The sequence below is a fragment of the Salmo salar genome, chromosome ssa04, assembly GCF_905237065.1.
Source record: "Salmo salar chromosome ssa04, Ssal_v3.1, whole genome shotgun sequence".
NCBI classification, from domain to species: Eukaryota; Metazoa; Chordata; class Actinopteri; order Salmoniformes; family Salmonidae; genus Salmo; species Salmo salar.
Genome location: NC_059445.1, coordinates 67,838,710 through 67,852,945, shown reverse-complemented (window position 1 = coordinate 67,852,945; position 14,236 = coordinate 67,838,710). Strand labels below are relative to the sequence as shown.

The 14,236-nt window shown below is 43.3% G+C and overlaps 1 protein-coding gene across 4 annotated transcripts in view; it reads left to right on the top strand.

The window, feature by feature from the left end:
• LOC106603716 (cullin-5) overlaps positions 1–13,475 on the top strand; it is a 29,342-nt gene extending 15,867 nt beyond the window's left edge. For 2 of the 4 annotated variants that reach the window (XM_014197739.2, XM_014197737.2), the window contains exons 10-19: positions 4,675–4,782; positions 4,933–4,997; positions 5,245–5,377; positions 6,977–7,108; positions 7,185–7,308; positions 7,846–8,021; positions 8,115–8,276; positions 11,180–11,298; positions 11,508–11,631; positions 11,847–13,475. In XM_014197739.2, the coding sequence (XP_014053214.1) occupies positions 4,675–4,782; positions 4,933–4,997; positions 5,245–5,377; positions 6,977–7,108; positions 7,185–7,308; positions 7,846–8,021; positions 8,115–8,276; positions 11,180–11,298; positions 11,508–11,631; positions 11,847–12,041 (1,338 nt within the window). In that variant the 3' untranslated portion in view covers positions 12,042–13,475. Of the gene's footprint in view, positions 1–4,674; positions 4,783–4,932; positions 4,998–5,232; positions 5,393–6,976; positions 7,109–7,184; positions 7,318–7,845; positions 8,022–8,114; positions 8,277–11,179; positions 11,299–11,507; positions 11,632–11,846 lie in introns of all 4 variants that reach the window. The other 2 variants (XM_045717274.1, XM_014197738.1) reach the window with 1 other exon arrangement.
• Positions 13,476–14,236: the final 761 nt, after the last annotated feature.

Genomic DNA, 14,236 nt, shown 5'->3' with positions numbered 1-14,236 from the left:
CAATTTTTCTATGGGATTGAGGTCAGGGCTTTGTGATGGCCAGTCCAATACCTTGACTTTGTTGTCCTAAAGCCATTTTGCCACAACTTTGGAAGTATGCTTGGGATCATTGTCCATTTGGAAGACTCATTTGCGACCAACCTTTAACTTCCTGACTGATGTCTTGAGATATGTTGCTTCAATATATCCACGTACTTTTCCTACCTCATGATGCCACGAAGTGCACTAGTCCCTCCTGCAGAAAAGCACCCCCATGCTTCACGGTTTGGATGGTGTTCTTCGGCTTGCAAGCCTCCCCCATTTTCCTTGCAAGCCTCCCCATAACGATGGTCGTTATGGCCAAACAGTTCTATTTTTGTTTCATCAGACCAGAGGACATTTCTCCTAAAAGAGCGATCTTTGTCCCCATGTGCAGTTGCAAACCGTAGTCTGCCTTCTTGATGGCAGTTTTGGAGCAGTGGCTTCTTCCTTGGTGAACGGCCTTTCACGTTATGTCGATACAGGACTCGTTTTACTGTGTATATAGATACTTTTGTACCTGTTTCCTCCAGCATCTTCACAAAGTCCTTTGCTGTTGTTCTGGGATTGATTTGCACTTTTCACAGCAAAGTACGTTCATCTCTAGGAGACAGAACACGTCTCCTTCCTGAGCGGTATGATGACTGCGTGGTCCCATGGTGTTTATACTTGCGTACTATTGTTTGTACAGATGAATGTGGTACCTTCAGGCGATTGGAAATTGCTCCCAAGGATGAACCAGACTTGTAGAGTCTGCAACTTATTATTTTTCTGAGGTCTTGGCTGATTTCTTTACATTTTCCCATGATGTCAAGCAATATATATGTGTATATGTATATGTATATACATGTGTATATATGTATATGTATATATATGTATATGTATATACATGTGTATATATGTATGTGTGTATATGTGTGATTATATATATGTGTGTATATGTGTATATGTGTATATATATGTATATGTATATGTATATACATGTGTATATATGTATATACATGTGTATATATGTATATACATGTGTATACATGTGTATATATGTGTATATATGTGTATATATGTATGTGTATATATGTATGTGTATATATGTGTATATATGTATGTGTATATATGTGTATATATGTATGTGTATATATGTGTATATATGTATATGTATATATGTGTATATGTATATGTGTATATGTGTATGTATATATATGTATATATATATATATACTGCTCAAAAAAATAAAGGGAACACTTAAACAACACAATGTAACTCCAAGTCAATCACACTTCTGTGAAATCAAACTGTCCACTTAGGAAGCAACAGTGATTGACAATACATTTCACATGCTGTTGTGCAAATGGAATAGACAACAGGTGGAAATTATAGGAAATAAGCAAGACACCCCCAATAAAGGAGTGGTTTTGCAAGTGGAGACCACAGACCACTTCTCAGTTCCTATGCTTCCTGGCTGATGTTTTGGTCACTTTTGAATGCTGGCGGTGCTTTCACTCTAGTGGTAGCATGAGACGGAGTCTACAACCCACACAAGTGGCTCAGGTAGTGCAGCTCATCCAGGATGGCACATCAATGTGAGCTGTGGCTAGAAGGTTTGCTGTGTCTGTCAGCGTAGTGTCCAGAGCATGGCGGCGCTACCAGGAGACAGGCCAGTACATCAGGAGACGTGGAAGAGGCCGTAGGAGGGCAACAACCCAGCAGCAGGACCGCTACCTCCGCCTTTGTGCAAGGAGGAGCAGGAGAAGCACTGCCAGAGCCCTGCAAAATGACCTCCAGCAGGCCACAAATGTGCATGTGTCTGCTCAAACGGTCAGAAACAGACTCCATGAGGGTGGTATGAGGGCTCGACGTCCACAGGGGGGGGTTGTGCTTACAGCCCAACACCGTGCAGGACATTTGGCATTTGCCAGAGAACACCAAGATTGGCAAATTCGCCACTGGCGCCCTGTGCTCTTCACAGATCAAAGCAGGTTCACACTGAGCACGTGACAGACGTGACAGAGTCTGGAGACGCCGTGGAGAACGTTCTTCTGCCTGCAACATCCTCCAGCATGACCGGTTTGGCGGTGGGTCAGTCATGGTGTGGTGTGGCATTTCTTTGGGGGGCTGCACAGCCCTTCATGTGCTCGCCAGTGGTAGCCTGACTGCCATTAGGTACCGAGATGAGATCCTCAGACCCCTTGTGAGACCATATGCTGGTGCGGTTGGCCCTGGGTTCCTCCTAATGCAAGACAATGCTAGACCTCATGTGGCTGGAGTGTGTCAGCAGTTCCTGCAAGAGGAAGGCATTGATGCTATGGACTGGCCCGCCCGTTCCCCAGACCTGAATCCAATTGAGCACATCTGGTACATCATGTCTCGCTCCATCCACCAACGCCACGTTGCACCACAGACTGTCCAGGAGTTGGCGGATGCTTTAGTCCAGGTCTGGGAGGAGATCCCTCAGGAGACCATCCGCCACCTCATCAGGAGCATGCCCAGGCGTTGTAGGGAGTTCATACAGGCACGTGGAGGCCACACACACTACTGAGCCTCATTTTGACTTGTTTTAAGGACATTACATCAAAGTTGGATCAGCCTGTAGTGTGGTTTTCCACTTTAATTTTGAGTGTGACTCCAAATCCAGACCTCCATGGGTTGATAAATTGGATTTCCATTGATTATTTTTGTGTGATTTTGTTGTCAGCATATTCAACTATGTAAAGAAAAAAGTATTTAATAAGATTATTTCTTTCATTCAGATCTAGGATGTGTTGTTTAAGTGTTCCCTTTATTTTTTTGAGCAGTGTGTATGTGTGTATATACATGTGTGTATATACGTGTGTGTGTGTGTGTGTGTGTGTGTGTGTGTGTGTGTGTGTGTGTGTGTGTGTGTGTGTGTGTGTGTGTGTGTGTGTGTGTGTGTGTGTGTGTGTGTGTGTGTGTGTGTGTGTGTGTGTGTGTGTGTGTGTGTGTGTGTTCAGACCCTTTACTCAGAACTTTGTTGAAGCACCTTTGGCAGCGATTACAGCCTTGTCTTCTTGGGTATGATGCTACAAGCTTGGTACACCTGTATTTGGGGAGTTCCTCCCATTCTTCGCTGCAGATTCTCAAGTTCTGTCAGGTTGGATGGGGAGCGTTGCTGCACAGCTATTTTCAGCTCTCTCCAGAGATGTTCTATCGGGTTCAAGTCCGGGCTCTGACTGGGCCACTCAAGGACATTGAGAATTGTCCCATAAGCCACTCCTGTGTTGTCTTGGCTGTGTGCTTAGGATCGTTGTCCTGTTGGAAGGTAAACTTTAAGCCCCAGTCTGAGGTCCTGAGCGCTCTGGAGAAGGTTTTTATCAAGGATCTCTGTACTTTGCTCCGTTCATCTTTGCCTTGATCCTGCCGCTGTGTTCTTGCGGACCTTAAATGCTGCAGAATTTTTGGTACCCCTCCCCCAGATCAGCGCCTTGACACAATCCTTTCTCGGAGATCTAAGGACAATTCCTTCAGCCTCGTGGCTTGGTTTTTGCTCTGACATGCACTGTCATCTAAGGGACCTTTTTATATAGACAGTTGTGTGCCTTTCCAAATCATGTCCAATGAATAGAATTTTTCACAGGTGGACTCCATTCAAATTGTAGAAACATCTCAAGGATGATCAATGGAAACAGGATGCACCTGAGCTCAATTTCGTTTCTCATAGCAAAGGGTCTGAATACTTTTTTTAAATGTATTTTTTTATTATTTTTTTGCAAAAATGTCAACCTGTTTTTGCTTTGTCGTTATGGTTTATTGTGTGTAGATTGCTGAGGAATTTTTATTTAATCCATTTTAAATTAGGCTGTAACGTAACAAAATGCAAATGGGCAGTATTTTCATTGCACTTATTTGAAATGCGTATATCAATTACTTTTGAGTATTATGTCATTTGTATGTCACTGGCCTGAACTACAGTCCAATGTACATGGCGACAACTCAATATTAGGAAGGTGTTCTTTTCAACAGTCCTGATAGAAAATGATATAGGGTCTATTTCTTAGAAAATAAGTTGAAATTGAACAAAGTTTGAAATTCACACATTGGTTTGATTTACAACTGCACAGGTCTGTCTATGGTTTTATTTAGTTTTTTTGCCTACTTGAAATGTATTTTGAAAATATATTTTTTTATATATAAAAGTGTATTTTGACATTATTTTATTTTCATACATTCTTTAGGGTATTTTATAACAAGATACATTTTGATCTATCGTTGCCCATCTCTACAGTCATTACATTTTTTTCCTTCTAATAAGGTCTTGTTTGGGGGTGGAGCTCATTAGAATAATCCCTAGCATGCTTTGCAAGTGTCCATTTTAACATTCGCATTTTGGTTATTTAGCATCCAGAGCGGCTTAGTCAGTACATTTAACTAAAGTAGATAAACAACCACATGTCAAAGCAAATAAATCTCTTTTGTTACCGAGAATGTTGTTGAGGTTAAGGGGGTACTTGCAAAAGTATTTTGTATTTTATTTTGATACATTGGTCTTTAGGATATTTTTTAGTAATTATATTTTGTAATCTTTGCCCTTCTCTGTATATGACTTTTGTATTGTATTTACTGAAAGGTGAAAAACATTCCACTGATTTAAAAAATAAAATAATGATAATTATATATAAAAAACATCTCTGTGTGTGTAGGACTCTGAGAAGTACGTGGAGCAGCTCCTCACCCTGTTCAACCGCTTCAGTAAACTGGTGAAGGATGCCTTTCAGGACGACCCTCGCTTCCTCACAGCCAGGGACAAGGTCAGCACAACGTTTGTCCAACATTGGTTCAACATTACCAATGAAGCACAATGTTCCTTCAACGTTTGTCAAACATTGACACAACGTTGTTAGTTAATATATGCACGTGGTTGTCACTGCATAACCTAACCAATGTTTTTTTTTCTTCAGGCTTACAAAGCAGTTGTGAACGACGCTACCATTTTTAAATTGGAACTACCGCTGAAGCAGAAAGGGTAAGAGACGCTCTGTGTCCTACTGTATGCCTTCATTTCTTCACTGAATTAAAGATGGATTCCTGCACACAGTTGAATGCTCCCACAGTTTGTGACGTTGCACTTGATAAAACTGCTTTTAGTGTTTTCACAACTTAAATAATTTTTTTCAACTCTACTTCTGAACTGTTAATTGCTTCATTAGTTAATGAGTGAACGTGTGTGTTTACAACACTGCTCTACTTCCTCTGTGCTGTCTGTCTGTCAGGGTGGGTCTGAAGACCCAGCCGGAGTCAAAGTGTCCAGAACTGCTGGCCAACTACTGTGACATGCTGCTGAGGAAAACCCCGCTCAGCAAGAAACTCACCTCCGAGGAGATCGAGGCCAAGCTCAAGGAAGTGGTACGTGGATGGGAGGTGTGTGTGTGTAATGATATGCAAGCTTTCCATATGGCTACAGCAACACTCAGATGCATTAACACAGATTAAATTGTACACTTCCTTCGGAAAGTATTCAGACCCCTTAACATTTTGTTACGTTACTGCCTTATTCTAGAATGTACGAAATCGTTTCCCCCCCTCATCAATCTACACACAATACCCCTTAATGACAAAGCAAAAACAGGTTTGTATACATTTTTGCTAATAAAAAAATATCACATTTACATAAGTATTCAGACCCTTTACTCAGCACTTTGTTGAAACACCTGGCTGCGATTACAGCCTCGAGTCTTCTTGGGTATGACGCTACAAGCTAGGCACACCTGTATTTGGGGAGTTTCTCCCATTCTTCTCTGTAGATCCTCTCAAGCTCTGTCAAGTTGGATGTGGTGCGTTGCTGCACAGCTATTTTCAGGTTTCTACGGAGATGTTCGATCGGGTTCAAGTCCGGGCTCTGACTGGGCCACTCAAGGACATTCAGAGACTTGTCGCGAAGCCACTCCTGCGTTGTCTTTGCTGTGTGCTTAAGGTCATTGTCCTGTTGGAAGGTGAACTTTCGGCCCAGTCTGAGAACCTGCTCCAGAGCGCTCAGGACTTCATCAAGGATCTCTCTGTACATTGCTCAGTTCATCTTTGCATCGATCCTGACTAGTCTCCCATTCCCTGCCGCTGAAAAATATCCCCACAGCATGATGCTGCCACCACCATGCTTCACCGTAGGGATGGTGCCAGGTTTCTTCCAGACGTGACGCTTGGCATTCAGGCCAAAGAGTTCAATCTTGGTTTCGTCAGAACAGAGAATCTTGTTTCTCATGGTGTGAGAGTCTTTAGGTGCCCTTTGGCAGATCAGTGCCTTGACACAATCCTGTCTCGGACCTCTACGGACAATTCCTTCGACCTCATGGCTTGGTTTTTGCTCTGACATGCACTGTCAACTGTGGGACCTTTTTATATAGACAGGTGTGTTCCTTTCCAAATCACTTTTTAGAATAAGGCTGTAATTTAACAAAATGTGGAACAAGATAAGGGGTCTGAATACTTTCCGAAGGCGCTTTATGACGTACATCATTGTCTGTTTTTGTTTGTCAAAAGTACATCTCAAGTCAACAATTTTTCAGGTGAGTTTATCTGTGAAGACTGACCGTATATTTGTTTTGTCAGACAAACATCATCCCTTGTCATTCATGCAGCAACAGATGACTGCCATTAAAAAAACATTTGTCTCCATCCCAAATTTTCAGACACAAAATCAAAGTGTATATGTGGCCTTAGGTTGAGGAGAGCGTCTATCATGTTGCTTCGCCTATCCGGTTTTCTTCTGATCTGCAAACGCTTAAACGTTTGTCCCGTCCAAAGAACAATTTTAGCTGGGTCGTGTTCATTAGACCTCAAACCTGAAGAAAATGGACTGAAACAGGGAGGGACTACTTAAACTTGTCCAATAAAAAAACACTTTTCCATTGCAAAACATTTTGCTACGGTGTGCAGTAATGAATACCCTGATTGCACAATGGTGTTCTGTGTGTGTGTGTGTGTGTGTGTGTGTGTGTTATCCTGCAGTTGCTGGTGTTGAAGTATGTGCAGAACAAAGACGTGTTCATGCGCTACCACAAAGCCCATCTGACACGACGCCTCATCCTGGACATCTCCGCCGACAGTGAAACCGAGGAGAACATGGTGGAGTGGCTCAGGGTATGACCTATGCGTGTGTGTGAGTGACTAGCTACAATTACACCACTTCTCCAATTACCTCTAACCTTGCTTACAGGAAGTAGGCATGCCTGCAGACTACGTGAATAAGCTGGCCCGGATGTTCCAGGACATCAAGGTGTCCGAGGATCTCAACCAGAACTTCAAAGAGTGTCACAAATACAACAAGCTGGCCCTATCAGGTAAACCAGGTAGCTGTATTTACCTAATTTAATATCTATGCCATTTAGCAGACACTTTTATCCAAAACAACTTACAACGGTGAATGCATAAATGTTTGTATTGCTGGCCCTAGCTGGAATCGAATCCGTGTACCTGTACGTTTGGGTGTTTGGTGTAGGTGGCTGGATTAGACCTAGTGAAAAGTTATACAAATGCTATTGATACAGTCCTGTTTGGGATTCTGCTTTTAGTTTGGACTATTGGGACTATTCCACTGACTCCGTTGTACCAGAAAAAAGCACAGCTCAAGTACTTGAAAGTGCATATTATAGAATGAAACAGAAAACTAGAATGGACATAAGCTTTTAGCAACTTGCCAAAAAATGCCGGCCATCTTAGTCAGGGAATCGGTCATTCTAGAAACAAATATATTGTTTAAAACAATGAATAAGTAGTTATACTAGTATATGATGTATCTCTATGGTGTATATATTACACATAATGGATTTGAACTCGTGTGTATTTCCTTTCTCCCCCTTCCTTCCCCTCTTGTGCAGCGGACTCTGTCAACATCAAGATCCTGAATGCCGGGGCGTGGTCTCGAAGCTCAGAGAAGGTGTTTGTGTCACTGCCCACTGAGCTGGAGGATCTGATCCCCGAGGTGGAGGACTTCTACAAGAAGAACCACAGCGGCAGGAAACTGCACTGGCACCACCTCATGTCCAATGGCATTGTGAGTGTAGCGCATGTAGCAGGCACCCTCCTCTCTGTCCAGACCCTAGAGATCCTATAATTCATTCTATGTTCTCTGTGTAATTCTATCCAGATCACATTTAAGAACGAAGTGGGACAGTACGACCTGGAGGTGACCACCTTCCAGCTGGCCGTGCTGTTTGCCTGGAACCAGAGGCCCCGGGAGAGGATCAGCTTTGAGAACCTCAAGCTGGCCACGGAGCTGCCTGACGCTGAGCTCCGACGCACCCTATGGGTAAGGCACGGTGTCAATGGATAGATAAGAGGTCAAAGGGTCCGTTATCGCAAGGATTAGGGATGCAAGATTCCTCTAACATTCCCAAAATTACCATGTTTTCCCGAAATCTTAGTTGAAGGAATTCCATATTTGTTGCATATTTCTGCTTGATTCCTGCAATCTTCCAACTAGGTTTACTGGGAAAGTTACTAGAAAAAAAACTTCTGCTAACCACAGCGTTTTATTGATTTGATATGCAACAAACACTAAAGTTTAAAGGAATCTCCACACACTCAGGATCAATGCACAATTTAAAATGTACTCTATATGCACACAAGTATGTGGACACGCTATTTCTGCCACACCCCTTTTTGTCCTGCTAGAGCTGCCCGGTCAACTGTAAGTGCTGTTATTGTGAAGTGGAAAACGTGTAGGAGCAACAAAAGCTCAGCTGCGAAGTGGTAGGCCACACAAGCTCACAGAACGGGACCGCAGAGTGCTAAAGCGCATTTCGTCAATCCTCGTTTGACCTCACTACTGAGTTCCAAACTGCCTCTGGAAGCAACGTCAGCACAATGTTTGTCGGGAGCTTCATGAAATGGGTTTCCATGACCGAGCAGCCGCACACAAGCCTAAGATCACCATGCGCAATGCCCAAGCGTTGGCTAGAGTGGTGTGAAGCTCGCCGCCATTGAACTCTGGAGCAGTGAAAACACATTCTCTGGAGTGATGAATCACGCTTCACCATCTGCCTTAATCCATAGGGCCAATTGTAAAGTTTGGTGGAGGAGGAATAATGGCCTGGGGCTGTTTTTCATGGTTCAGGCTAGGCCCCTTAGTTCTGGTAAAGGGACATCTTAATGCTACAGCATACAATGACAATCTAGATGATTCTGTGCTTCCAGCTTTGCGGCAACAGTTTGGGGAAGGCCCTTTCCTGTTTCTTCAGCATGACAATGCCCCCGTGAACAAAGCGAGGTCCATGCAGAATTGTTTTGTTGACCGGTGTGGAAGAACTTGACTGGCCTGCACAGAGCCCTGACCTCAACCCCTTCGAACACCTTTGGGATGAATTGGAATGCCGACTGCGAGCCAGGCCTAATCGCCCAACATCAGTGCCTGACCTCACTAATGCTCTTGTGGCTGAATGGAAGCAAGTCCCTGCAGAAATGTAAGAACATCTAGTGGAAAGCCTTCCCAGAAGAGTGGAGGCTGTTTTTAGCAGCAAAGGGGAGACCAACTCCATATAAATTCCCATGATTTTGGAATGAGATGTTTGACAAGCAGGTGTCGTGGTGGCTAATTTCTGCATTACCAAATGAGGAGAGTTAAACACACCACTCCGAGTTAACTACATCTTTAATAATTAAGATACTTTTGCAAAAGCACTTGACCTTCAATAATGCACTCTCTTGAATGAACCATTGAATAAGGTGATTACACAATGGCTACAGAGATATTTTATAGCAAAGATACACCCCCTTCAACGTACATTGACAAACCACAGATACATAGAATGGGTCACAAAGGTTAAGTTTTGTATGACGGATATCCATAAAAAACAGCAGGCAGTAACTGATATATCAACAGGGTTCATTGTATAGCCCAGTATCTGGTCCCCTTAGGACCGTCCCTCCCTGGTACTTCATAGAACAAAAACACAATTTCATCCAATGGCATATATCAATTGTCAACTCTAGATACTCCCATCTCAAGCAAACCCCCTCTTGACCCCACTCCTGGACAGGCTCGCTGGGGGGAGTGAGCTTCTAGGCCATATACTATCACAGGATAAGTGCGAGATCTAAGAGGACACAATTCCCAGACACTACCATAAACCTCCCCACAATAAAGAAAAGGAGGGAGTGACTTGCTCACAGACTTTGTGGAGACAAGTCATTGGTTCCCCATTAATCACGCCATCCCTTCACATGGTTTAAGAATAGGTAAAGACATATTCACATAATAAAGACAAGTCTGACCTCTCCCCTCTCTGGGCCCCAAGTGACTGAGCCCCAGCTAAGGGAAACGTGCAACTGAAACATACCAGAGTCCAAAGGACACTTTCTAATGACAAGTAATGACAACTATCTCACATAAGCATACTAATAAAACATCTTAATTATCTATGTTACCCAACTAATTCTTATTCATCCACGACAGTGTCCACATACTTTTGGTCATGTAGTGTATTGAGCTTTTAGTCGTCAGACCATCAGAGCAGAAATAAACACAATAACAGAGGCAACACACAGGCAACGTGCGTCAATGCAATCAGACATGATGAGCAACACCTGTGTACAAAAACAAACACCAGGAGACATTTTATTGTTTTAGTATATATTTTTTACATTTTCCTTATTTAAATGAAATGTTTGCATAAACACTTAACAGGGGTTCATACCAGGAGAAGCCTCAAAGGAAACATATTAGAGCATGACCCTCATGTCTAAATCATCATTAAGCCCTGATGGATGTGAAGTGCCAAGCATAGAAATCCAAAAGAGTTCCCTTTGGTACAGCTTTTTGTCAGTGTTCCTTCCTCTAGGTGAAGGTTCAACTTTTTCAATACCCTGAAAATGTAAAGAGGAGACAATGTGCACATGTATTGAAGTGGCAGGCAACAGGGTAATTTTCATCATTATGCCTGATGGTGTTCTTATGTACACTAATTCTTTGCTTAAGGCACCTAGAGGTTTTCCCATATTCAACAAACACACCCTGAAGCTCCTCTGCAGATTCCATATGACCATAACTATTAGTACTTTTTAAAAGCATTTTTCATCGACTGTTAACTGCTATGTCTCAACCTTCTAAACTCCTCACAGCTAATTGTTTTTATTTTTTTATTACACATTTAAGTGCACTGACTAGTCTCTCCTCCTTACCTCTTTCTATTTCTCTCTCTCTTTTTCCTCCAGTCCCTGGTAGCGTTCCCCAAGCTAAAGCGGCAGGTGTTGTTCTACGACCCCGTGGTGGGCTCGCCCAAAGACTTTGCTGAGGGCACACTCTTCTACGTCAACCAGGAGTTCTCACTAATGTAAGTGTTCTGTAATGTAAGTGTTGGCTAATATAAGTGTTCACTAATCTATGTGTGACCGGCTGGGGTTTGCAACCAGGCTTTCCACCGCCACGCCACAGAGATTACTCTTTGGGGTGGCTTTACTTATCTTACAGGTTGAATTTGAAGTTGGAGGTTGTCATGCATCTTATACATGGCACAAAAATAAATAGTGTGTCTGTTTTCAGAAAAAACTCCAAGGTCCAAAAGAGGGGGAAGATCAACCTGATTGGCCGGCTTCAGCTCACCACAGAGCGAATGAGGGAGGAGGAGAATGAGGGAATTGTCCAGCTCAGGATATTGAGAACGCAGGTACTATATAAGGGCTTCCTATTGACAGGTCATCATTGCAAATAAGAATTTTGGGATTTCTCACGTCCTCCCTCCTCGTCGTCTTCTCAACGCACATTGGGGCAGAAGATCTGAGGTTTCGCCCCTTGCTCTTCTCCTCCAATACATTTAGAGGAGGCAAGGAGGGTGATATTCAGTTGAGATTCACTCTCTCTCCCTTGTCACTCCCTTTCCAGGAGGCCATCATCCAGATCATGAAGATGAGGAAGAGGATCACCAACGCCCAGCTGCAGACGGAGCTGGTGGAGATCCTCAAAAACATGTTCCTACCCCAGAAGAAGATGATCAAGGAGCAGATGGAGTGGCTCATCGAGCACAAGTACATCAAGCGCGACGAGACTGATCTCAACACCTTCCTCTACATGGCGTAGCGGTGTTGACAACGTGTAACTGTGGTGACAACGTGTAACTGTGGTGACTTTGGGGGTTCTTCATCAGGCCTGATGGACAATAGAATATTTTTAGGCCCGACCTTCTTTGGAAAAAAATATCTTTGGTTCGTGAGGGTTCAAGCCTGATGGACAATAGAATATTTCCAGGCTGACCTCCCTTTGATAAACAAATGATCTGTTGCATGGGGAAATGCAGACTTGATTTATGACAGAGTTACAGAAATGTATAAAAGGAGGAGTTTGCGTGGGGAAATTAAAGGGTAAGAAAGAAAATGAGTTTGAGCTTCTCAGCGGGAGTCGACACCCACTGAGTTTTCAGTTGTCGTTTTTGGCTAGAAGGCGTTTCCTAGTCTGTAGACGGGACATGGTTGGTGGTTGTGAAAGGTCTCTGTTGCAATGCGTCCTCCTCCCTGTCGACAAACCACCACACAAACCACACCCCCTCTCCCACCCCATCCATGAACACCCCACCACCATTGGAGTACCATTGGTTGGTGGTGGGTATCTCTAACGACATGGCAAGAAATAGGAAAAGCGTTAGAAGAAGCTCCGTTTCCCTCCATATCTAAAGTCCAAGTTTTGAGCCAGGCCAACACTATTCACCGGACCTCTTCAACAGAACGAGTTGTGTCCCCTGGAAGCTGTCTGTGGCCACTGGTGGTGACAAACAAAGCACTAAAGACAATGACTCTCTCTGCTGTCACATATGTGACGCCGTTCTTGGACATTCAGGGTTGGTTTCCCAGGCCCAGACTAAGACTAGTCCTGGGTTTAAAAAATATTTCTCAATAGATTATCTCCATTGAAAGTGCACTTTAGTCCAGAACGAGGCTTATCCTGGGTCGGGGAAACCTTCTCAACAGTATGTTATATTTCAGAAACTGTTTTCACAAAAGAGACAGATTGTGGACTATTAGTTCCCAGTTCCAAATCGACCCCAAGCATTCTACCCCGATAGACTTGATGGAGCTCTATCAGAAGGCAAGGTGGAGTCATCACCATATTGGTGGTCGCTCGTATTCAATCTCTTCAGATCTACAGGAAGAGTTTAAGCATAGCTGTTAGCGGTCGTTTTAGAATTAGGCCAATGTCACCCTTTCCGGATCTTTACCCCTCATCTCTGCAGGCTGCCTGAGCTAAGCATCTGGGGGAAGAGGGGTCCGTGTGTATTATATGGTAATAACTACCTCTGATCCAGAGCGTTTAAGTACAGCTTGCTGATGCTGAACTTGCACGGCATTAGCAAGTCACACATAAACACCCTGGACCAGAGCTAGGCAATAGCCAGAACCATATATAAAGTTTTGTTTATATATAACCCTCTGACGGTAACTACTACAATACAGAGCTAAAGGAGTGTACATAAAGATGTTAATAATGAGATGATGAAATAAACAGCACCTTATTATAAAACGTTGTATGAACTTGTAATTCGACCCTGGGCTACTTCCCAAATCAGGTAAAACTTTCAGATAACTGTTTAATTTTCTGGCATATGCTAGTCGCTGTCCATTGTTGCTGTGTGGCACTGACTTTACTAATTCCGATTCCACCGCTGTCCATTTGAGTGGTGCTGAATCTCTGATTTGCGGAGGTTGCAGCTGGTTTGTAAAGAAAGCTGATGTTTAGTACTAGTATGGCAGGGTGGGTGAGGCATTTGGCAAATGGAGTCCTTTGAAAAGATTGAGGGAAGTTATGGGTAACTCATTTATCATGCTTTGTGAACTGAAATGCCTCCCTACCGCAGGTTCAAATCATCTGTGTGCAACATGGTGGGTGTACCCTAAACCTAGACAACAATACTACAGGTAACATGACTATATATGGCCGGGAGTGCGTCCTAATAATCGCTTTCCTCCTGAAGTGTGCACTCGTTCACTACTCGACACAAATGTAAAAGCATTTGATTGGCTCTAGAGGGAGTTTGCATAGACCAGTAATGTCCATTCAAATCCATGAAGGGAAGTGAACAAGTGCACACTTCGGGAGAAAGGAGCGCTATTTGGGATACTACCTTGGTCCATCGGTTTATACCAGTCCATTTCTTCTTGGTGTTCTTAACTGTTGCACATCGTAGTCACTTGAGTGTAACAAACAATTTCCAATTCAGGGATTTAATTTCTTAGTAATTCTCATCCATTGCATATATCCGACATGACCAATACCTTATTGAA